The sequence below is a fragment of the Dendrobates tinctorius genome, unplaced genomic scaffold, assembly GCF_039654945.1.
Source record: "Dendrobates tinctorius isolate UK_male_01 unplaced genomic scaffold, ASM3965494v1 ptg000028l, whole genome shotgun sequence".
NCBI lineage: Eukaryota > Metazoa > Chordata > Amphibia > Anura > Dendrobatidae > Dendrobates > Dendrobates tinctorius.
Window position 1 is genome coordinate 91,742,595 of NW_027361696.1, and position 23,824 is coordinate 91,766,418.

The window sequence follows — 23,824 nt, forward strand, 5'->3', positions numbered from 1 at the left end:
GGGCCTAACACCGTCTGAGCCTGCCTCATGCTGTGTAGACATATATTTTGAATGTTTACGCTATCCATACATGTTATCCGGGGATACGGTACCCCTTCTAACCTTTGTGCAATGACGTGCAATCCATACTGGGCCTAACACCGTCTGAGCCTGCCTCATGCTGTATAGACATATATTTTGAATGTGTACGCTATCCATACATGTTATCTGGGGATACGGTACCCCTTCTAACCTTTGTGCAATGACGTGCAATCCATACTGGGCCTAACACCGTCTGAGCCTGCCTCATGCTGTATAGACATATATTTTGAATGTGTACGCTATCCATACATGTTATCCGGGGATACGGTACCACTTCTAACCTTTGTGCAATGACGTGCAATCCATACTGGGCCTAACACCGTCTGAGCCTGCCTCCTGAGACATATATTTTGAATGTGTACGCTATCCATACATGTTATCCGGGGATACGGTACCCCTTCTAACCTTTGTGCAATGACGTGCAATCCATACTGGGCCTAACACCGTCTGAGCCTGCCTCATGCTGTGTAGACATATATTTTGAATGTGTACGCTATCCATACATGTTATCCGGGGATACGGTACCCCTTCTAACCTTTGTGCAATGACGTGCAATCCATACTGGGCCTAACACCGTCTGAGCCTGCCTCATGCTGTATAGACATATATTTTGAATGTGTACGCTATCCATACATGTTATCCGGGGATACGGTACCCCTTCTAACCTTTGTGCAATGACGTGCAATCCATACTGGGCCTAACACCGTCTGAGCCTGCCTCCTGAGACGTATGTTTTGAATGTGTACGCTATCCATACATGTTATCCGGGGATACGGTACCCCTTCTAACCTTTGTGCAATGACGTGCAATCCATACTGGGCCTAACACCGTCTGAGCCTGCCTCATGCTGTATAGACATATATTTTGAATGTGTACGCTATCCATACATGTTATCCGGGGATACGGTACCCCTTCTAACCTTTGTGCAATGACGTGCAATCCATACTGGGCCTAACACCGTCTGAGCCTGCCTCCTGAGACATATATTTTGAATGTGTACGCTATCCATACATGTTATCCGGGGATACGGTACCCCTTCTAACCTTTGTGCAATGACGTGCAATCCATACTGGGCCTAACACCGTCTGAGCCTGCCTCATGCTGTATAGACATATATTTTGAATGTGTACGCTATCCATACATGTTATCCGGGGATACGGTACCCCTTCTAACCTTTGTGCAATGACGTGCAATCCATACTGGGCCTAACACCGTCTGAGCCTGCCTCATGCTGTATAGACATATATTTTGAATGTGTACGCTATCCATACATGTTATCCGGGGATACGGTACCCCTTCTAACCTTTGTGCAATGACGTGCAATCCATACTGGGCCTAACACCGTCTGAGCCTGCCTCATGCTGTATAGACATATATTTTGAATGTGTACGCTATCCATACATGTTATCCGGGGATACGGTACCCCTTCTAACCTTTGTGCAATGACGTGCAATCCATACTGGGCCTAACACCGTCTGAGCCTGCCTCATGCTGTATAGACATATATTTTGAATGTGTACGCTATCCATACATGTTATCCGGGGATACGGTACCCCTTCTAACCTTTGTGCAATGACGTGCAATCCATACTGGGCCTAACACCGTCTGAGCCTGCCTCATGCTGTATAGACATATATTTTGAATGTGTACGCTATCCATACATGTTATCCGGGGATACGGTACCCCTTCTAACCTTTGTGCAATGACGTGCAATCCATACTGGGCCTAACACCGTCTGAGCCTGCCTCATGCTGTATAGACATATATTTTGAATGTGTACGCTATCCATACATGTTATCCAGGGATACGGTACCCTTTCTAACCTTTGTGCAATCACGTGCAATCCATACTGGGCGTGAGAACGGCTGGCGAGCTGTTAAGCAAGCTACAGCACCTGTCCAGACAAGTACAGGGATTCCCTAGCGAGGAGACTTATTTGATTGTTTTCTATGTTGGGACAGCAATTTTTGGGGAGCACTATACTCTGGAGAATGATAGATGGGGCCCACCATACACTGGAACATTCCAAAGGTGGACATCAGACACTGGAGCAGCATTTACAGGGCCCATTATACACTAGAGCAGTAGAAATGGGGCCCATTATGTTTGGAGCATTATTTGGGCCCATAAGACAGTGGAGCTTCATCCATGGGGACCAACATATACTGTAGCATTATGTGGAGCTCATCATATACTGTTTCAAACATTATATGGGACCAATGATTTTGTATGGAGAAATAGATGGGCCTCGTCATGAGATGTAAAAAGTGAGGTATTTTTCATTGTACTATACCGCTATTTCTCTGCCGTATCGGAGCATGATGAGTTGTGGTATGTGTTAAAGGGGCGCTCTTTCGCCCAGGGCACATGAAAACCTGCAGCCAGCCCTCCCCCCCCCACAAATTTAGCCAAATAACCCCCATTTTTCAGTGCGTAACTTGTATTATGAAGTTAATTAAGGTTGACAAGCTTAAGTAAGAAGAATTGATGCTTTTGGCATTCAAATGGGCACTGTAGGTGTGTTTCCTGTCCTCCTCTCACTGCCGACTTTTATTCCCCATTGACTTACATTGGGTTTCGTGTTTCGGGACGACCCCGACTTTTCCCTATAATCGGACGATCTTGCTCGACCCGACTTTTGGAAAAGTCGGGTTTCACGAAACGAAACGCGACCCTAAAAAAGCAAAAGTCGCTCAACTCTACTTTTTACCCATTTTTTAAAATGATGACACATCTCTATGAAATAGCGTTACTTGATAAGTTAGCATAAGTAGTGAAGCAGCTATAACATTGGTTTAATGCTGGTTACCATTCATACTTTTTACTATATATTCGCGCTCCTGGCCATCGATTGTGCAGGGAATGAAGAATGTCCACATTCACTTGTACTGTGAGTACTTGTGTGGTATCCCGGGACCCGTTCTTGTGCTGCTGCTGAATGAGGCAGTTGTCGTGTGGCAGTAGATTTGTTCTAGTGGGAGAATTAGTTTGGAAACTGTGAGTTAGAAAATGTAATACATTGCATTGTATACCGATGACTCATAAATGTGCTTTGCTGCCATCTACTGGCCAATGTGTATATGAGAGTTAAGTGATTATTCTTTTCACTACAAGCTACCATAGAAACGGCTGGGAGTAGCCTCCCAGCTCAGGGCTCACACAGACTTCCTGAGGTAAATCCCAGCTCAAGACTCACAGTTCCTGAGTTAATTTCCAGCTCTGAGTGGTTCAAGCTGACTGAGGGGCAAACACTACTGATCCCATCATCATTTTCTATGTAAGTCCACGCTGAGGGGACATGTTTCTCCACATAATCTCCTCCACAAAGGAGTAAAGTCTCATCTTGTCAAAAGAGACAAAGCTGCACATGTGCTCTCCTGCATGCTAGTTTTCCTGTTTGCTTTTAGCCCGGACCAGATCCACGTGGCTGCCACGCCACTGACTTTGCTTAAACTACCCCCTGCAAAAGAGAACGATAGGCTCAAAACCGTGAGTACTTCCACACTTTAGTGTGTTTCCACAGAGAGCCAATCTGTCAAGGTCCCTCCATCAGTGTAATATTTCTCGGACCGCGCATAACACTTTCTCTAATAGCAAGTGAAGAGAAATCTGCTCCAGCCTCCCTGAGAGGCCATAACCACACTTGTCTCATGAGGAGAGAATCATTACTTCCATATGCACAATATACTGTGAACTTGGCCTTTAAGGCTACGATCACACGTACCAGAACTCTCGCGGAAATTACCACGAGAATTCCGGAATTCCATTCCGCGGGAAAATCGCATTTTAAATTCCCGCGATTTTCCCGCGGAAAAACTAGCATTTTGCAAGCGTATTTAGCTTGCAAAATGCTAGCGTTTTCCAAGCGATCTGTAGCATCGCTTGGAGAACTGATTGACAGGTTGGTCACACTCGTCAAACATAGTGTTTGACAAGTGTGACCAACTTTTTACTACTGAGGCCGCCTATGCAGCATCAGTAGTAAAAGATAAAATGTAAAAAAAATAAAAAATGGTGTTATTCTTACCTTCCGACGTCCCGCACAGCCGTTCCCAGTAATCCTTTGCGAAAATGCCTGCGATGACGTCCGTTCTAGCGGGATCGCGATGTCTCGCGGTCATTCGCGATGACGTCGCGCGAATGACCGCGAGACTTCGCGATCCCGCGAGAACGGACGTCATCGCGGGCATTTTCGCAAAGGATTACTGGGAACGAGAGCGCGGAGAGAGGCGGGAAGGCTGCGCGGGACGCCGGAAGGTAAGAATAACAATATTTTTTTATTTTAAATTCTATTTTTTACAGGGATATGGTACTCAAAGCCTGGAGGACAGTCTCCTCTCCTCCGGACCGTGGGTACCATCCGCAAATGTTCTGCTTACTTTTCGCATGGTGTGCACAGCCACATGCGGGAAGTAAGCGGAACAATGCATTCCTATGGGTGCGGGATCGCCGCGATTCCGCAAAATTAATGAGCATGCTGCGGTTTTTACCGTGAAGCGATTCCGCAGCGGTAAAAACCGTAGCATTAGCACAGCATTGCGGAATCCCATAGAAATGCATGGGATGCTTATTTTTCGCGTTTTCGCGGCAAAATCGCGCGGTTAAAACCGCCGCGGAAGCGCGAAAAAAACGCCACGTGTGAACTCAGCCTAAGAGACTGTACCTCGTTACCTTTTTCTGTAAAATTGTTTTGTTTACAAGTTCACCTGTTTGTCTGGCTGCTTGAGATTGCACAAAATCTGCACCCAGACACCACCGCTACATGAGTGCCCCGGGGGGTCCTATACCATCCACAAGTGCCACCTCCCGCTATTGAGAATTGTTGTGGACATGAATGAAGTGTTAAGGGGTCCAGCGACCCACTTCAGCTACCGTCACCTCATTATTTGCTGCCAGTGGGTCTACATGTCCCAGCTGGCCCTTCTGCAACATCTGGAGCCTCCCCAGTGGCCCACCACATTTGGAAATGTGACTGTGCAGTGAAAAACAATGAAGGGAGAAGGAGCAAAATCAGATTTTTCCTACGTTTATCTTCTTGGACATGTAGTACCTGGCAGTCTCATTTTCTGTCACATTAGGTTTATTTACCAGTCAAGACAAACTTTTCTATATTTAATTCTCTGTAAAAGGTATTGTCTTACCAGGATCAAGTGATCACTGTTCACTTGTTTGGAGGAATCTCTCAGGTTGAAGTTATCCTCCATCCGTGCATTTCTGTGTAGTAGCTTCTCTTGTATGGGGGCTTACTAAAGTCAAGAAAGATAGTGAACTCACCTAAGATCTACTCAACCTCCAGTGGACACAGCTACTATATACAGAGAGAGAAGATAGAGAAGTAATATCACTTTGATTTTTTTGTGACTGACTGACTGACCTAGTAAGGCACTCCTCCACCTTGGCTCATAGGGGGTCGTTCTCTTTTGATAATGTTTGTTTGTTCATTAATAGGAAGTCAACATTTATTCAAATTAAATATTGAATTAACATTTTAACATTTAACCAGCTCAGAAGAGATTATAGTTTATACTAATAAAAAATCATACATGATAATACTTGTCTTGCTAAAACGTATTTATTTTTAAGGAAGACAAATCTTTGGTTCAATTTTCAAAGGTCAAAGATTCTTTAAGTTCATTACCAAAAATCTAATAGACTTTCCTCTAATACATACTTTAATGAAATGAAAACCATAATAAAATCAATGTAAGGCTGGTTTCACATTTGCGTTTTTTTGCACTGGAAAAAAACGCATACGTGCGCATGCGTTTTTTCCCCTATATTTAACATGGGTGCGCATACCTGCGCGCTGGTAAGCGCACGTATGCGATTTTCATGCGCTGCGTTTTTTTGGGGTGTGCGTTTGTATTTTCCAGACGCAGCATGTTGCATTTTTTGGCCCTGCAAAAAAGCGCATGCGCACGTATGCGCACGTTTTGCGCTAAAATTGGCCATTATAGCCTATGGATGCGCATATGTGCGCACTGGCATGCTCATGTATGCGTTTTTTTGCACATGCGTTTTTTTTTTTACCATTAGTTTAGACAATGGAATTTAGGGGTTTGGGTAAAGTTAGGGTTAGTTAAGGGGGTTTAGGGTTAGGGTTAGGGTTAGGGTCAGGGTTAGGGTTAGGGTTAGGGTCAGGGTTAGGGTCAGGGTTAGGGTTAAGTATGGTTTGGTTAAGGGTTAGGGTCAGGGTTAGGGTCAGGGTTAGGGTTAAGTATGGTTTGGTTAAGGGTTAGGGTTAGGGTCAGGGTTAGGGTCAGGGTTAGGGTTAGGGTCAGGGTTAGGGTCAGGGTTAGGGTTAAGTATGGTTTGGTTAAGGGTTAGGGTCAGGGTTAGGGTCAGGGTTAGGGTTAAGTATGGTTTGGTTAAGGGTTAGGGTCAGGGTTAGGGTCAGGGTTAGGGTTAAGTATGGTTTGGTTAAGGGTTAGGGTTAGGGTCAGGGTTAGGGTTAGGGTCAGGGTTAGGGTTAGGGTCAGGGTTAGGGTCAGGGTTAGGGTTAAGTATGGTTTGGTTAAGGGTTAGGGTCAGGGTTAGGGTCAGGGTTAGGGTTAAGTATGGTTTGGTTAAGGGTTAGGGTCAGGGTTAGGGTTAGGGTTAGGGTCAGGGTTAGGGTTAGTAAAGTCATGGTTTGGGTTAGTGTGAGGGGCCACCTAATGTTGGAAAAAAACGCAAACGCGGTAAAAACGCACTAAAAACGCATACAAACGCATAAAAACGCTGCGTTTTTTTCATGCATGCTCATAAAAATGCTTGAAAAAAGCGCAGCAGTTGTATGCTTTTGTATGCGTTTTTTTGCGGGAAAAACGCGCTGCAAAAAAAAGCAAGTGTGAAACTAGCCTAAGCCATATTTATTCCAGTCATCTCACTGGGAATTAACCCCTTCCTGATATGCACCGTAATAGTACTGCTCTTCAGGATGTCCATTCCGGCAAACCGCAGTTCTAGTACGGAACTGCTATTTCTGGTCACCGCACTGCATCGCGCTGTGAATGGGTTATGATGGCTGCTGTCCCTGACAGTAGACCATCCCGGCACTTCACCACGGGTGGCTGATCCGCCCACCCACATCGGCGATCGCTGTGATTGGCTGATGAACTCTGTCCAACCAATCACAGCAATGTTACATTAAAGTTAGTGAAAAAAAAGCATGTGACATGATGTGATCGGTGCTGAGTGATGCAGCACCAATCACAGCCATCACAATGGGTGGGGTGATCATGATGTCACCTCACCTGATTAACCCCTATGGTGCCCATTGGCTGAACAATAGTTTCTAGCCAATCAGCACCAAAGGGGTTAATCTAAAATAGCGATCACCGCCCTGCACGCCGTTTTTGTCTCAGATTTGGTGTGCAGAGCAGTTCTCCTGCCCCTTTGTGTACCTGATTCAAAGTTTCAATGGTGGCCAGTGTGAACTCCCCGGCCATCTCCTGCCTCCTGCTTCAGCGTCCTGCTCTCTGTTCATCTGTGCTCTGCTGCGATCTACCTGCTGTGTAACTCATCAGAGATCACAGAAGCAGCAGCTCCCTTCCCAGTCCCCGCCATCCGTGTTCCAGTACCCTCTCTCCCCCTCCCCCCTTCCAATTGAATTTTTGGCACACTTTTTTGCCCTTTTTTTCATGTGTGCGGCATCCTGCGCAGAGCATTCGTGCTCTTCCTGTGTCACCAGCACTCTGATCAGTATCGCTACTGATCAGAGAGTGTGTACATGGGACTTTTCGTTAGCGTAGCGGACTTCGCAGTGTAAGCGATATCCGATTTTATTTTTTAGAAAAAAATAGAAACAAATAATACTAGAAGTTAGTACAGCGTAATTTTAGACATAGCAAGGTAGCGTAGCCTGCGTCACAGTGTTACTGACGACCAATTGTTTTTTAGAAAAAAAATAATAGTAGTTAGTACAGCGCAGTTTTAGCGGTAGCGTAGCTGGCGTCATAGTGTTAGTGACGACCGATCTTGTTTTAGAGAAAAAAATATTGTATTGCATAGTTTTAGTAGTAGCGAGGTAGAGTGTTAGTTTTATAGGTAGGGAGGGAGCGTATTTTTTTTTGTATAAAAAAATGTGCTAACGCTGAGTGATTACTAGTGCATTAGGGGAGCATACGTCACATTGTTGATGGCATTCGTTTCTCTTTTGCAAAAAAATTATTAGTTGCGTCGTCTAAGTTTTAGCGAGTGCATTAGGGGAGCGCACGTCACATTGTTGATGGCATTCGTTTCTCTTTTGCAAAAAAATTATTATTTGCGTCGTCTAAGTTTTAGCGAGTGCATTAGGGGAGCGCACGTCACATTGTTGGTGGCGTTCGTTTTTCTTTTGCAAAAAAATTATTAGTTGCGTCGGGTAAATTTATAGGGAGGTCATTAGTATAGTGAACGTCAGTATTTTTTTATACAAACTTATTTTTTTACATCTGATTTTTCATTTCATTTCTTTCTTTTACATTTTATCTCTATAATTTTTATTTTTTTATTTTTTTTATGCTAAATAGTACCCTATACACAAGCCCCACACATTACATGTGTAAAAGCACCACTTGCACACACATCCCCGGGGTTTGAAAAAAAAAGAAAAAATAGCCCATTCGTCAAGAAGACGCTATTCACCAGAGGAGCCTTCCTTGTGTCCAACACGGATTTAGCCAGTGAGGAAGAGCCCACATTCCTCTATTCCTCATTCTCCTCCTCCTCAGTTAGTGCAGACAAACCCCCCAGCATGGCACCTTAGGACCCAGGCAACTCCTGCAGCAATCGATCCCATATGGATTGCACCCTCCTGAAAATTATCAGCCCGTCATTCTGGATTTCATCGGCAACTCAGGAATCCAGTTTGACACCCCTGGGCTTACTGAAATTGACTTCTTCAAATTCTTTTACAGTGATGAAATAATAAATTTTATGGAGGCCCAGACAAACCTGTATGCCCAACAATTTTTCTCCCAAAATCCCACATCATCATACGCCAGATGGACCCCCGTAAATGCAGCAGAGATGATGACACTTTGGGGAATTGTGCTGCATATGGGCATAATAAAAAAACAAAGCTTCAGCAATACTGGAATACTGATATTCTGTACAGTACACCGGTATTCCACATGGCCATGACAAGGACTGGATTTGAAGCAATCCAAAAATTTTTGCAGTATAGTGATAATGCACAGTGTCCTCCCCAAGACAATCTAAACTTTGATCGTCTATATAAAATTCGTCAGTGGTTGACCACTTCAGCAGAAAATTTGCTGAGGTGTACACACCCCAGAGGGACATCACTATTGATGAAAATCTCATTCACTTCAAAGGGAGGCTAAAATTCCAATATACCTGCCCAGTAAGAGGGCCAGGTACAGAATAAAACTATACAAACTGTGCGAGAGTACCTCAGGGTACACCCACAGATTTAGGGTCTACGAGGGGAAGGACACCCAGATTAACCACCTAAATGCCCCCTGTCCTGGGGGTGAGTGTGAAAATTGTGTGGAAATCATAGAATCATAGAATCCTAGAAATTGCTGCATTCACTGCTGGATAAGGGTTATTACCTCTACATTGACAACTTTTACACTAGCATCCCACTCTTCAAGACCCTCTCTGCCAGAGGTACAGTTGCATGTGGCACCGTGCGAAAAATTAGCGTAGTCTCCCTAAGCCAATAATTGGGCAAACGCTGAGAAAAGGCAAAAGCAGAGCCCAAAGCAGCGACAACATGCTGATGGTCAAGTATAAGGACAAAAGGGATGTCCTTATCTTGACCACCATACACCATGAGAACAGCTCCATTGACTGTTCGTGGGACCACAACTCCAGTCCCAAAGCCAGATTGTGTCTTGGATTGCAATAGGTACATGGGGGGTGAAGATCTTTCAGATCAGGTCCTCAAACCATTCAGTGCTATGCAAAAAGTCAAAATATGGTACAAAAAAATGGCTGTGCACATTGTACAGATGGTACTGTCCAATGCTTTTGTGCTGTTCCGATCTGCAAGCAATAGAGAGACCTTCCTTCAGTTTCAGGAGGTAGTCATCAAGGCACTAATGTTTGGCACCCAGGAAGGTGAGGGTCCCAGTACTTCTGAAAGTGATAGTGCCCGTATTGTCCTAGGTCAACATTTCCCAGGACAGGTTCCCCAAACCGCGAGGACAGGATGATCACAAAAACGGTGCAGAGTATGCTCCAAGAGAGGAATCCAAAAGTACACAACTTACCATTGTGAAACTTGCCCTGAAAAACCTGGCCTTTGCATTAGGGATTGCTTCAAAGTGAACCACATGTCCACAAATTAATAAAATTAGTTTATACCCTGTTGACGCGGCATACTTTTATAATTTGATGTACCAGGCACATCTTATACATAACATCACATTATAAATTCATACACTAGTAAAACCAAAACATTATAATCATTACTATAAAACTATGCCACTAGATAAATTCCTTCAGGGGTGTAGTTTTCCAAAACGGGGTTACTTGTGGAGGATTTCCACTTTTTAGGCACATCAGGGGCTCAGCAATCGCAACATGACATCCGCAGACCATTCCATCAAAATCTGCAATCCTAAATCGATACTCATTCCATTCTGAGCCCTGCCGTGTGCCCAAACATTGGTTTTCCCCCATACATGGGGTATCGGCGTACTCAGGAGAAAGTGCCTAACAACCTTAGTGGTCTATTTTCTCCTATTACACTTGTGAAAATAAAAAAAATCATTGCTTAATGATCATTTTTGTGCCTAGAAAGTTAAATGTTCATTTTTTTCCTTCCACGTTGCTTCAGCTCTTGTGAAGCACCTGAAGGGTTAATAAACTTCTTGAATGTGGTTTCGAGTACCTTGAGGGGTGCAGTTTTTAAAATCGTGTCACTTTTGGGTATTTTCTGGTTTTGTACATTTTATTGAAAAAATGAAAAATCGCTGGTCAAGTTTTACCCCTTCTAACTTCCTAACAAAATGAAATTTGTGTTCCAAAATTGTGCTGATATAAAGTAGACATGTGGGAAATGTTATTTATGAACTATTTTGTGTGACATATCTCTATGATTTAAGAACATAAAAATTCAAACTTCAAAAATGGCTACATTTTCCCAATTTAAGCCAAATTTCTGATTTTTTTCACAAATAAACGCAAGTCATATCAAAGAAATTTTGCCAGTATCATAAAGTACAATATGTCACAAGAAAAAAATCTCAGAATCACCAGGTTCCATTGAAGCGTTGCAGAATTATGGCCTCATAAAGTGACAGTGGTCAGAATTGAAAAAAATGACCTGGTCAGGAAGTTAAAAATAGGCTTCGGGGTGAAGGTGTTAAACATGCTGTGCCTGTTACGATCACATGAATTATGTAGATCTTTATATCACAGGAACTTTTTGAATGTGGGGTAGCTAATTCACAATATATCAATTATGTGCAATAATCTTACAGGCTTTTGTGAATGTAGAACAATATATACTTTAGTTTTTATTGTAAGTAGATTTAGGCTCTGTTCAGGTTGGTGTTTGTTCCCCCTTCCATCAGGGTTCCAGGTTATTAACTTCATGAATAGCCAAAACTACAACATTAGTCTTGTTGTCAAAAATGCGAAAACCATGTGGCTCAAACTTTAAGGATATTGTTAAACCGGTTGTCTGATCTTTTTATATCTATGGTCTACCCTTAGGGAATCTCATGAAGCAGAGTAAAGATAGTGGTGTAGTTGAGTAGACTAAATAATGTGGTGGAGCTGACTACATGGTGGAGTCCAAAATCCAAGTACAACAAAACTAGGCATGAGGCACAGTCCTGTGCAAAGCAGATGCAGCATATGGCAGAATAAAATGCAGTAAAGTCAATGATGGTACTCTCTGAAAATGCAGCTGAGTGGAAAAGTAGAGTAGAACTCACCCTTTGAGGAAGCACATTATGTGAAACGTGTTGAGCCTGGTAGGTGACTAGATTCCCTGGTTGCACTTTTTCAGTATTTTATTCTTAATTTGGATTTGTCCCTGGCTTTTTTACACTGTTTACTTTGTATATCAACTAAATAAACTAATAAAATAAACTAAAGTAATATAATAAATCTTTGTCATTGTGCGGATAAATTATTAAAATAGACATTCTATATCTTTATCAAATCAGTCCTCCTTATTGAAAGCTCTCTCAGTAGGGTTTCGCCATTTTGTATAGGTGTTGGCCAAATCTCAGATGAGATCAGAGGACACCATATTTAAAAAAAAGGGCAACTTTTGTAGTTAGCCACCTTAATTTTAGTCAATCCTTTCATGCAGCCATCCTATCTAGGACAGTTAATTGGTCTCTATCCTGTGACAACAGACAGTGAATGAGACTTGAAAGTGATCTTTTCTCCTTATAAGCTGATATCTCTACATGGATCTCAGAAAGTAATGACTATGAAGATGGATACATTTCTCATTAGCAACCCTTTGCACTTTAGGGGTTTGGAGTTATTACCTAAGTCTTGAAAAAATCTGCCCATTGTTCCAGGGTGTTTATCATTTGTATTGTGTAATCTTCATTTTTATCCGGCCATATCTGTTTCTCAGTGTCTTTGCTGGTAGTTGTCTGGCAAACCACATCCAAATGAAATAATCTCCACATCAGGGGAGACTGCTTCACTCAATACGTTCAGGGGGGTCATATCTGATTTATCGCTTGGTTCAGCTACAGTATACACAATTACAATGGTTTGTCAGTGAGATAGCTGATAGTACTGAATGACACTGTATCCACACAGATTTTTTTAGCTACATTATGGAATATCCCACAGTTAACTTTGCAGTAATTTATTACTGGCCATTTAAGGGTAATTAAAATGGCCTGCTCAGATACTTTTTGACAGCAGCTAAGGATGTCATCCTTAGATATGGAAAATCTACAAATACATTTAACACCTACTGGAAAACTTGTTCCGTCTGGATGGACTTTATGGATGTCATCAGTATTTTTCCCCTCTTCCACTTTCTCATTTTCTTCCACTTTTTAAGTTATATTTTATGGTTATTTTTTCTTTGTGTATGTTGTTTTGTCTTTCTTAATTTCCTGTCACATGAAAAAATGCTAACCTGCAGGTTAATACCGTTCTGAACCTGCCCGATGCATGCACTTACAGCCCCGCTGCAGGGAGGAAATGAACTTTATTCCTTCTGGTAGCATTCGGGTTTCAGTCATGGTGTGATGCCGGTGTGGGTTCAGTTACCATTCTGGGTACCATTCTGGGTACCATTCTGGCTGTAACTACGACCCGGCACTGACTGACAGCCGGCCCTAATGCTGATCCTGCATTTTCTCCAGGCAGCGGGACTGTACGTGCAGGCAGGTTCAGAAAGCTATTAACCTGCAGATCAACCCCATATCTGCAGGTTAGTAGTGTTTTTTCACATATCTTTTTCCTTTTAAGCCTGTTCATTAAATGGTCTCTGTCTTGCCATCAAACTTTCCATAAATTGATAATACAATTGATTTTCTGAAACGTTGTAAAATAGCGCTATCAAAGAAATCTGCTTCTTTCTCCACTTATAATCATCTGTTCCCCTCCCCTCTGCCTCCTGAACTTACCATCCACTCTGAAAAGCAGCTCAAATCTATCTTGGTCAAAGTTAGTCAGACTGCCTGAATCGTGAGGTGTTAAACTCTACATAGAGGGGAATGGAGATGACAGACAAGAAAGACACAGGCAGATCTTACTGCAATTTTCAGTAAAATATATTACTTCTGTGCTTGTGGAAAGGTCAGCCAAGACTATTGTCGTGGCCAGAGACACTAAAGCACCAGTGTCCCGGCCTTCCCTCACAGAAAATTGCAATCCACTATTCGGTGTACCTGCGTCTCCAGGTTCAGGTCCCCCTGGGCACGTCCCAAGCGGCGATGGACTCTCTCCGAGGCGATTCCCAGTAACTGAGACACAGTCTATGGTAATTTGAATGGTTTCTTTACTGATAACTTCACACAATATATCCACAGTCGGTGCATCATATATTACACATTTGTCTTTTCTTGCTTTCTCAGCTTTCCCTACTTTGCTGACGCTTCTATATGGCACATGTCTGGACTGTACCGTCTTAGACTGCTTCTCAGCTTCTTCCTCGCCTAACCTTGCTATGATGACAATTCCTTCTGCCTGTTCCGCCCCAGACTTGAAATCATCCGCCACCTGGTTTGGTTGCCTCTGGAAAATCATCCAACCCATCTGTGCCGCTCCCTGCAAAGCTACAGCATCCTTCTGTTCCTCACTCCTTCTGACTCCCATCCTAAGAGCGTCCGCCCAGGCTACAAGTCGTCACATCCTTTCTAATGTCTTGGCTCACTGTACTGATGTCCAATAGCTGTGGATAAATTGGACTGTCGCTACTTAACGTTGCGTGGCTGCCGAGCCGCAGAGGGCCTATAGCCCATGTGGACACTTCGGGCACCCTGGCTCCATCTGAACTAACTTCCTTCTAACCTAGCCTTAACTCCCGGCAGCCCCTCCTACACTTAACCCTATCCTGCTACGAACTCTAAGTACTATAGTGCCCCCTGTTGAGAATTCACTTTCTGGCCTCCCTCTGGTTATTACTGAAGGGAGTGGAGCTGATCAAATTCACAGAGGGGTTGCGAGTTCTCTTTCTGGGCTCCCTCTGGTAGTTACTGGAGGTAACGGAGCTGATCTGATTGATAGAGGCTTGCCACCTGATAATGAGGATGACGATTGGAGATCTGGGGTTTCAGATTGGGATTTAAAACAGCCGACTCCCTCTATCCCTGCTGGTGATTTTCTTCCTGTGCCTCCTGAGGTCTGATGTCTCCAGCTCTGTCCCTGCATGTTCAGCTAAGTGGTTAATTTGCTATTGTGTTTGCATTTGATCTGGTTTTGTCTATCTCTGCTTTGTGCGGGTCAGCCAGCTCCAGCTGGGGCTGTGCTGAATCACCGCCCTATATGTTACTGCTTGTGCCAGTGTGTTTTGTCCTCTATTAGATTGGTCTCTTTTTGCTCTGCTTTCAGAATATACCAGAGTGCTGATATAGTGGGGGCAAAGTCATGCGTCTTCAGTGTTTTTTTGTGCATCAGACGTGTTGGACTTTTTGCAGGGTTTTTTGCGTGATTGCAGACAGTGTCTTTCCTTTCCTGTCTAGTCAGTGTGGGCCCCATCATTTGCTCAGTCTATTTTCCTGCCAGCGTTTGTGTTTTCATCTTGTCTCACCGACAATATATGTTTGGGGGCTATCTATTCCTTTGGGGTCTGCTCTGGGGCAGTTTAGATTTCCCCTTTCTTGCATTAGGCTTAGTTAGCTCTCTGGCTGTGCTGAGGTGTCTAGGATCATCGTAGGTAAGCTCCATGGCTACTGCAAGTTGTGTGGATAGGATCAGGGGTCTGCAATCCACTTAGTTACCAACCTCTCTGGTTTTCTGTGGCTTAGCCTGGGCCTGCTCTCCTCCTTGGTGACCCATTCATAACAGCCCCCTCTAGTGTCCGAAGGGTGCACTATGCTTTCCGTTTTCTGTAAATGACAAACCTTTCAATGCACTAAATATTATCACAACTATGTGAAAATAAAAGCAACAATGACAATAGAATATAAATACAAGCAATGGTAATACCCAAAAGGTGTAGCAGTACCATTCCATATGTGTCGTAATACATGTGAACATGTAGCAGAACCATTTAGCAATGAGTAACAAATACAACGTTAAACATCTTACTTAACCCCTTTACACTGGATTCACAGCCACATAGATCAGTGAGGCCACATAATATCTTGCATGCTGCTGCTTCTGTCTGTATGTTACAGGGAAAGAAGATAAAGTATCCACCCCGTTCTGTGTACTGTTTATGGAAGAGATCAAACTGGATAGTCTCCCCCTACTAGCTCAGAGACAACTGAACAATTTAGCTAGAATTGGCAGAGGTAAAAATTGGAGAAAAATGTAGTAGACAAGTCATATAATGGACCAGAAAAATATTGTTATTCCTCATGTGTATATACACATGGCAGTTTACTCTAAAATGTTACCTGAAATGGTAGGCTTTGAAGTGAATCTGTCACTAGGTTTTTGCTTCCCTATTTGAGAATGACAAGATATGGAGGCAGAGACGTGGATCTCAGCGATGTGTCACTTACTGAGCTGCTTTTTATAATTTTGATACAATCACAGTTTTTATTGCTGCAGATTTAGCAGCTCTCTAATACTGAGCTATGTATAACCCCACCCACACCACTGATTGGCTGCTTTCTGCCTATGTACAATGTACACTAAAAGCTGCCAATCAGTGCTGGAGGCGGGTTTTATAGAGAGCTCATTAATATGGTGGACAACTTGGCAGCTGGTTTACTAGTCCTCCTTCTGATAAAACAGGGATTTTATCAAGACTTCACTAAGTATCCCAGTAAGTGACACATTGCTCTCTGTCTCTACATTATGCTGCTCTCAGATTAGGTGGCAAAATCCTGGTGACAAATTCCATTAAAGAGTGGAGTTGTCAGATCAAAAATAGTATGCCATAGCAGATGAAATGATGTTGTAGGGCAGTAGTGTACATTCCCTGTAATTTTCAGGACTGCACAGTGTTTAGATGCCTCATGTGAGTAGATGAAAGAATGATATACCATAAGTAAAAGGGATGTGATAGGATCACACGATTATAAGCCCAGCTTGTAATTCCATATACATACAGTATAAGCACATTATTATGCCATGTTCTGTGAATGATATAGAAAGACGTGTCCACTCTTGTACACAGCTGAGATTTGATAATGCCCCATTCCATAATATTCACATTCCATATTCATCTAATGAATCCTATTTGTTCTTTCATCTCCACAGGGGAATTGGAAAGCAAGGATTCCAGTGCCAGGGTAAGATATTTATTTTATGCTTTGCTTTATTTGTGTGTTATCTGTTGCTTTCGTTTTCTCTAGAGGATGCCCTCTGCTATTTTTTGCAGCTGTGCAGAGGAGAAAATTATTAATTTATTCAGATTGCCTTTTCTTTTGCTGTAGGTAATACTGGCTGCCTAATTCTCCAATGCCTGGAAATACATATAACATTCCACAATGTAATTTAAAATCTGCCAGATGCATATCATGTAGCATAGCGGGCTGCGCTTCATAACTTAATTAACAGACATTAAAATGTTTGTGCCGATATCATGTTTCTGTGCTCCCTTACTTCTCTGTATGTTACAAGTACAATATTCAAACTACAGTAATTGAACATTCACATTTTGGGATACAGATGTTGGATACCTGGATGTGTCATTTTCTTGTGAGCTAAAAGAAACCTTAAAGGGGTTGTCCTCTATTAAGCTCACTTTAATCAATTCAGAACCCCTAATAAAATAACAACTTATACTCGCCACCGGTAGCGGCATCATTCCAGCGATGCTCTTGGAGCATAAGGTGACTTGTCGAGATGCGTTGTGAGGAGTTGACTCACTCGGCTGCTTTCAGGGATGCTTCTTGGGTAGTCACCTGCGGGTTTATTATGGGACAGCATAAACCATAGCAGGGTTCAGTAAAGTAGACAGGGCCTTTCTGGCATAACGGCAAAACAAAAGCTAAATCACAGCAATGTCCTCATACAGTTGTGTTCAAAAGTTTACATACCCCGGCAGAATTTTTGCTTTCTTGGCCTTTTTTCAGAGAATATGAATGATGACACTAAAACTTTTTCTCCTCTCATGGTTAGTGGTTGGGTGAAGCCATTTATTGTCAAACTACTGTGTTTTCTCTTTTTAAATCGTAATGACAGAAATGCTGCGGAATTGTCTTGAGCTCCTCCTGTTCTTGTAATGACTCTATGTAACATGAGTTTCACTTTTGAATTGAAGAACTGAAATAAATTAACTTTTTGATAATATTCTAATTTTGTGAGATGCACCTGTAGATATCCGGTGTATGCAGGGACCCCGTTTATCAAAGCGATCTCCTAAACTGAATTATCTCTGCGATCAGTGTAGTAAGTCTCCTGTTAATCCCTTTTATTTTATGTAGCTGTTTATGCTGTATTGTTTTGTCCTCCTTGTAAAATCTTTTGTATGTTTTTCATAAACACTGTGGATTAAATATAACATTTAATAGTTCTGTTCCTTCTGTTCTGTAAACTACACCTGAAAACCATAAGCTACCGTAAACAGTGTCTAATCGACCAAAATAGTTTAGTTGTGGTGGCAAGTAGTCTGGGGTCATCGGAGAGTTAGCGGTGACAGAACTGGGGTGTATACACATATTCCATGTGTTGTAATCTGGAGGTGTATATGCCGTATGCTCACCGCTAATTTTCCGATAGCCGGCCTAATGGTGCAAACAGGCTGCGGCCTTCTCCGTTGATCGCCGGCCAATCGTATGATTGTCCTGAAGACAGGGGACAGCAGAGAGCTGTTCTCTCCAAAGATCACAGCTGGTGGTACTCATGACCTTCCTGACCTATGACATTAGGGATTTGTGGGATTAAGAAAGTCCTGATAAATTATTATCCCTGACAGTGAGTAACCCTGTTAACCTGTTTGTGACATATATGACACTTTGGGTGGTATGAGCAAGCTCCATACATGTCTTGTGCAAGCTGTGTTGCACACTGACAATAATCTTCAGCTGCCGAAATAGAGGCAAATCTGATCTCTGCGGGTTAACCTCTTAAATGCCACTGTCATTAGCTGCAAAGTTTAAGTCATTAGGCAGTGGGACCTATCGTTAGCATGCACATATTGATCGTAAGTTGCTAATGTTCTAGAGTTCGATCAGGGTTTCACTTTGTAAACCAAAATCAGAGCAACACTCAGAACTCCGATCCATTACAATAAAGAATTATAAGTGCAGTCATTAGACAGTAGTTTAGTAAACCACAAAGGCCAAAATGGCACAAATACACTGTCTGAGAATTTCCGAGATAAATCTTTATTGTAATAGATGTACTGAGTATTTTTTTTTTTTTTAAGTAGAACTTAATTCTACTTGAATATTACAAAAAGTTTATAATTTCCTCTGGCACAAAGTCAGAAAAATGGTGAAGTGCTGTCAAAAGGTTAAAAACATTTTTTAACAATAATTATGCTTAACTTCCCATCCAGGAGCCTAATGTACTTGTGCTCCCAAGGTCAAGACACACGTTGAGCACCAAAGGTCAAAGCACACGTTGTGCATCCAAGGTCAAAGCACACGTTGTGCATCCAAGGTCAAAGCACACGTTGTGCACTACACACTGAAAAGAAAAATTAACCTCTAAGAATTATCCTTTATTTGTATATTTAAAAGATCAAAAACTAAAAAAGGTGCAAAAAAGTGTGGGCCAAAGTAAGTAACAACTTATCAAGGTCTAATCTCTCCAAAAAAGCCCTATAAATCCGCCCTACTTACCAGCGAAGGTTGGCAGCCTAGTTGAAGATGTAATGGCGCCCCCGCTCAACGTTGGTAGCCCTAAAGACCCTAATGCACCCTTAACATACTACACATTAAGAAATACACAAAAACACACACATACAGAAATGATTAGAGGAAATATCCCAAGATTACAGACCCAAATGTCTGGTGAAAAGATAAATATCTCATAGTAAATGCTTTTTGTTCAAGGTGATGTGCAGCCAAGATTTGTAATCACATCAATGACCCCAAAGTGACAAAAACTGAGGGGGTGTCAGGGGGGAAAACAAAGTATATAGTCACATCAAATGGTACTTCTGCCATTCCCGGCTGCAGTTTAGTATAAAAATGCATCATAAGCTATTGCACAATGCCCATACAATCTTATAGTATAGGTACTTCTGCTCCCTGCAGAACCTACAGATAGAGCAGAGTATATAGTCACATTAATGGTGCTTTGCCTTTCCCAGCTGCAGTTTGGCAGAAAAATGTGTCATAGACTATTGCACAATACCCATACAGTCTCATATTATCAGTACCTCTGCACTCTAGAAGACCACATGGGTGATAACAGAAAAAGGAGTACCATAATTATGTGGAACCTTCATTTTATGGCTAATGGTAAATGTTTATGTACCCGCTTGCTTGCCGCTAGCTTTCTGAACTTGTGCACCCAAGGTCAAGGCACACGTTGTGCAACCAAGGTCAAAGCACATGTTGTGCACCCAAGGTCAAGGCACATGTTGTGCATCCAAGGTCAAAGCTCACGTTGTGACATCAATTACTCAGAAATGTTCCAGGCCTCATCGTAGCCGGAAGTCCTGATCTAGAGTAAAGAGGTCAAGGAATTTGGTGCTCAGTGATGATATCAGTATGTACTGAGGAATTGAGTGATGGGCCGAATAGGGAAATATACCAAGGGAAATTCAGTTGGGGGAGAGTAATTTTTCTGAGAATCGAAATTTCGCGTGAGAAGGTGAATTTGAAATTTGACTGATCCTCGAGTTTTGAGTGTTACTGTAATAGCTATCTTGATTTAGGACCACATCAAAGTTTGTAGAGGTCAGAAATCAACTCAGAAGACCATTCAGGAGAAGAATGACAAGGGTTATCATCTTGGCCATCAAACAAGCACATTGATGTAATTACTCAGTTACTGTATGTAGTGAGTGACACATAGGAGCCAAACCGTCAAAAACATTTAAAGAAACCCTATTGATAAAATGCTTTAAGCCAAAGACACATTCAAGTAAAAAAGACTGAAGGGTGTTTATTGCCTTAAATATTAAGGCACATGTAAATAAAGGAAATTATAGCACATATCTCATAGCAAGTAGTGTCAGTGTTGCCTAATGATTTTTCTCATGATAGCCAATCACTAGAAAGCAATGTCTTGACTAAATGTCTGTACAAATCATTTTAATTATTAATTTTAAAGAAGAATTTAATAATTATTGTTATTTTTCTTTATTTTACACTTTACAATAGGCATAATGGTTGTACTAAATTATGGAAGGCTCTGAAAACTCAAAGTCAATGGAAAGCAACAAAAGTATTGTAGCTAGCAAAAATTGATTCTGCCATGCTTACACTTGCATTGCAGTTTCGGATTATTAGTCTATATGCAAACTAACGGTTTAACATAATGTTTGCTGCATTATTTAGGCATAAATGAAGGAAATTAAAAGATTTGTCCAATGAATACAAGTTATCGTATATCTACAAGATAGGTGACACTTTTCTGATCGGTGGGTGTCACACCACTTGACTGATCAGTATATCAGGTAACTTTTATCCCCGAGAAAACTTTATCCCCTGTTACAAAAAGTAGTGGCATGTTGGATTCATGACCGCATCCATTGTTTTTTTATGGAGCTGGGAGAAAAAGTGGAGCACAGCGTTTAGCAGCCTCATAAAGAATTACTTGAGTAGCGGTCGAGCATGCTCACTTCCGCATGAGGATAAAAGTCCCACCGCCATGATCTGCCAATTGGCTCAGTTCCCAATTTTTGGACCACCACTGATCAGCAATTTCTCTTTCACTGGACAACTCTCTTCTATGTCAACTGTTGTACAACTGATGAAAATGGAAGCTATGGGACTCCATAGATTATTATGGGGGCTTCATGTCTCTGTTATTAGAATGGAAGAAAACGTGCATCATGCAGAACATTTTCTATCATTCTAAAGACTTAAGGATATTCCAATTACGGGTAACATGACCTCCATTATTAGTCATCCATAATAACGTCATATGCATTTTATTTTTATTCTTTTGGTAATCGGGCAGGAATAATTAATTCCTATTACATCTGTTATTAAACCACTTGGAACAATTAGTCATCACTTTAATTATGAGAGAAACTTATTATCATGGAGGTCTTGGCACAGTTAGTAGGGAACATTACTAAAATTGCCATTTTTTATATTAATACTAACTCAGCATTTTTTTTAGAAATGAAACGCAACCTATTGGTGTTTTGCCTTCATTGACCCCCAGACCATAATTCTCCAATCTGAGTCAGTTTTTCTTTACGTGACACCCTTTATATTCACATGTTGAATGTGGTCAAGAATGTGTACTATTTATCTTCACCACATTCGGAGAACTATAACCTTTTTTTTCTATCAATATATTGGCGTGAGGGTTTGTTTTCTCTGTGGGGTGAGTTATATTTTTTAATATGGTGAAAAAATTACTATTACGACCCCATACACCCCATGGTACGAATGACATATTAAAAATTTGCACAATCATGTATAGTTTTAATGTTTTACTACTTTTGTAGTTAAAAAAGGTACTTTACATCCCAAAAAGATTTTTTTTATTTTGCTTTGGATAAGGGTTCGTTCAGACAAGTGTATCATCGGCACAAGGAGAGAACATGGACGCATTATAACCAGCGTGCCGATGCGCATGACCTGTTTTCCATGGGGACCAATAGTCTTCAAGGAAAAAATATTTCTGAATGCACTACTTTGGACCATTTAATGGACCAGAATAATGTGTGCAGTGAAGGCAGATCTGGCACCCGTCTACAATGTGGATGAACACAGGGAGCCAGTCATGTCTGCAAGTGTTAAGGCTCATTCAGACAAGCATAATATACAGACATGTGAAATCCAATAAATAATAGCACACTGACCAATGTAATTCAAAGGTGCTGTTCAGATGACCATGTGTCCATGTGAAAAGAATCACACTCTGCATTACTCTCTTCTAAATATTGGTTGACACACGGTCATTCAAGTCTATGAAAAAAAATGGGATCCCATATGAAACATCAGTATCCAATCCATCTTTTACAGATACATTTCTCTTATTAAACTAGGAAATTTTATTTAATCATGTACATTTTCAAATGTTGATGTATAAATTCAAATGCCAAATGGATATAAAAGACAGACACATGGACGGCACACGGATGACAATACGGCCTAAGACTACAAACCGATGAAGAGTGTTTGCGGCTAATGTCAAATAATTTGGAAAATTTTTAGTATAAGTCTTAGTGTAAATCTTATTCGACAAAACCAATATTTGCAATAGTAAGATAAATGTACAAAAGGTAATTTCTTCCCAAATATCATTTTTCAACTTATGTTTTTTATTTCCTGCCTCATTTCCAAAAGTCATAACTTTGTTGAATTTTCAATAGACATAGCCGTAAGAGGGCTTATTTTTTAATAACATATATATTCTTTTTTAAGATTTTCAATTTTTATTTTCAACAGAGCAAATGATAATAAAAAATCAAAAACAAAACAATCATTCAACGTACCAGCTCGCGGGCTTGGTTGGATAATAGCATGAAACCAATATTCACATTTTAGAAGCATAAGATACAATTATTTCACATTTCTAGCAGGAAGAGACTATAATGATTTGTAATTAATGTTAAGCCTTGTAGTCAGTCAGTGATCGAACAATAGGCTTCCCAATGTCCCTTTCAAACTTTTCAGTTAGGCGCCAACTAGTAATAGCGAGAGTGGTAACTGTCCGTTCGATTTTCTCAGGTGTGAAATACTTCAAAATAAATTGCTTCCATCTCTTAAAGAAATTACCCATCTGTGTGTCATTTTTCTTTTCACAGTAGAATCTTTGTATGATCAGGAGATGTCCCATCTGGTCCAGAAACTCCGATACTGTAGGGATAGAATTTCTCAAGCATTTGGCAGCTAATATCATCACATGCAGTAATTGAGGCAGCATGAACACTTTCAAGAACAATCATTCTCTTCTGTCCAGTAATCTATATACTTAATTGCCTTGTAATGTTTTCATTTCCGTCTGGATGTCCCCGAATCCCACAATCCACCGCACCGACCGGAAGTACGCCGAACGCCATATTGAAATACCCAAGTAAGGGGTATTTCAATATGGCACCCGCTAGTGGTACCAGGCCCTTCCACAG

General features: G+C 41.6%; 1 protein-coding gene across 2 annotated transcripts in view; it reads left to right on the top strand.

Annotated features, from left to right (window-relative positions):
• LOC141085633 (protein kinase C gamma type-like) overlaps nt 1-23,824 on the top strand; it is a 779,251-nt gene that overhangs the window by 83,857 nt on the left and 671,570 nt on the right. For both annotated transcript variants that reach the window (XM_073571170.1, XM_073571169.1), the window contains exon 2: nt 16,876-16,907. In XM_073571170.1, coding sequence (XP_073427271.1) covers nt 16,876-16,907 — 32 coding nt within the window. The remainder of the gene's footprint in view (nt 1-16,875; nt 16,908-23,824) is intronic.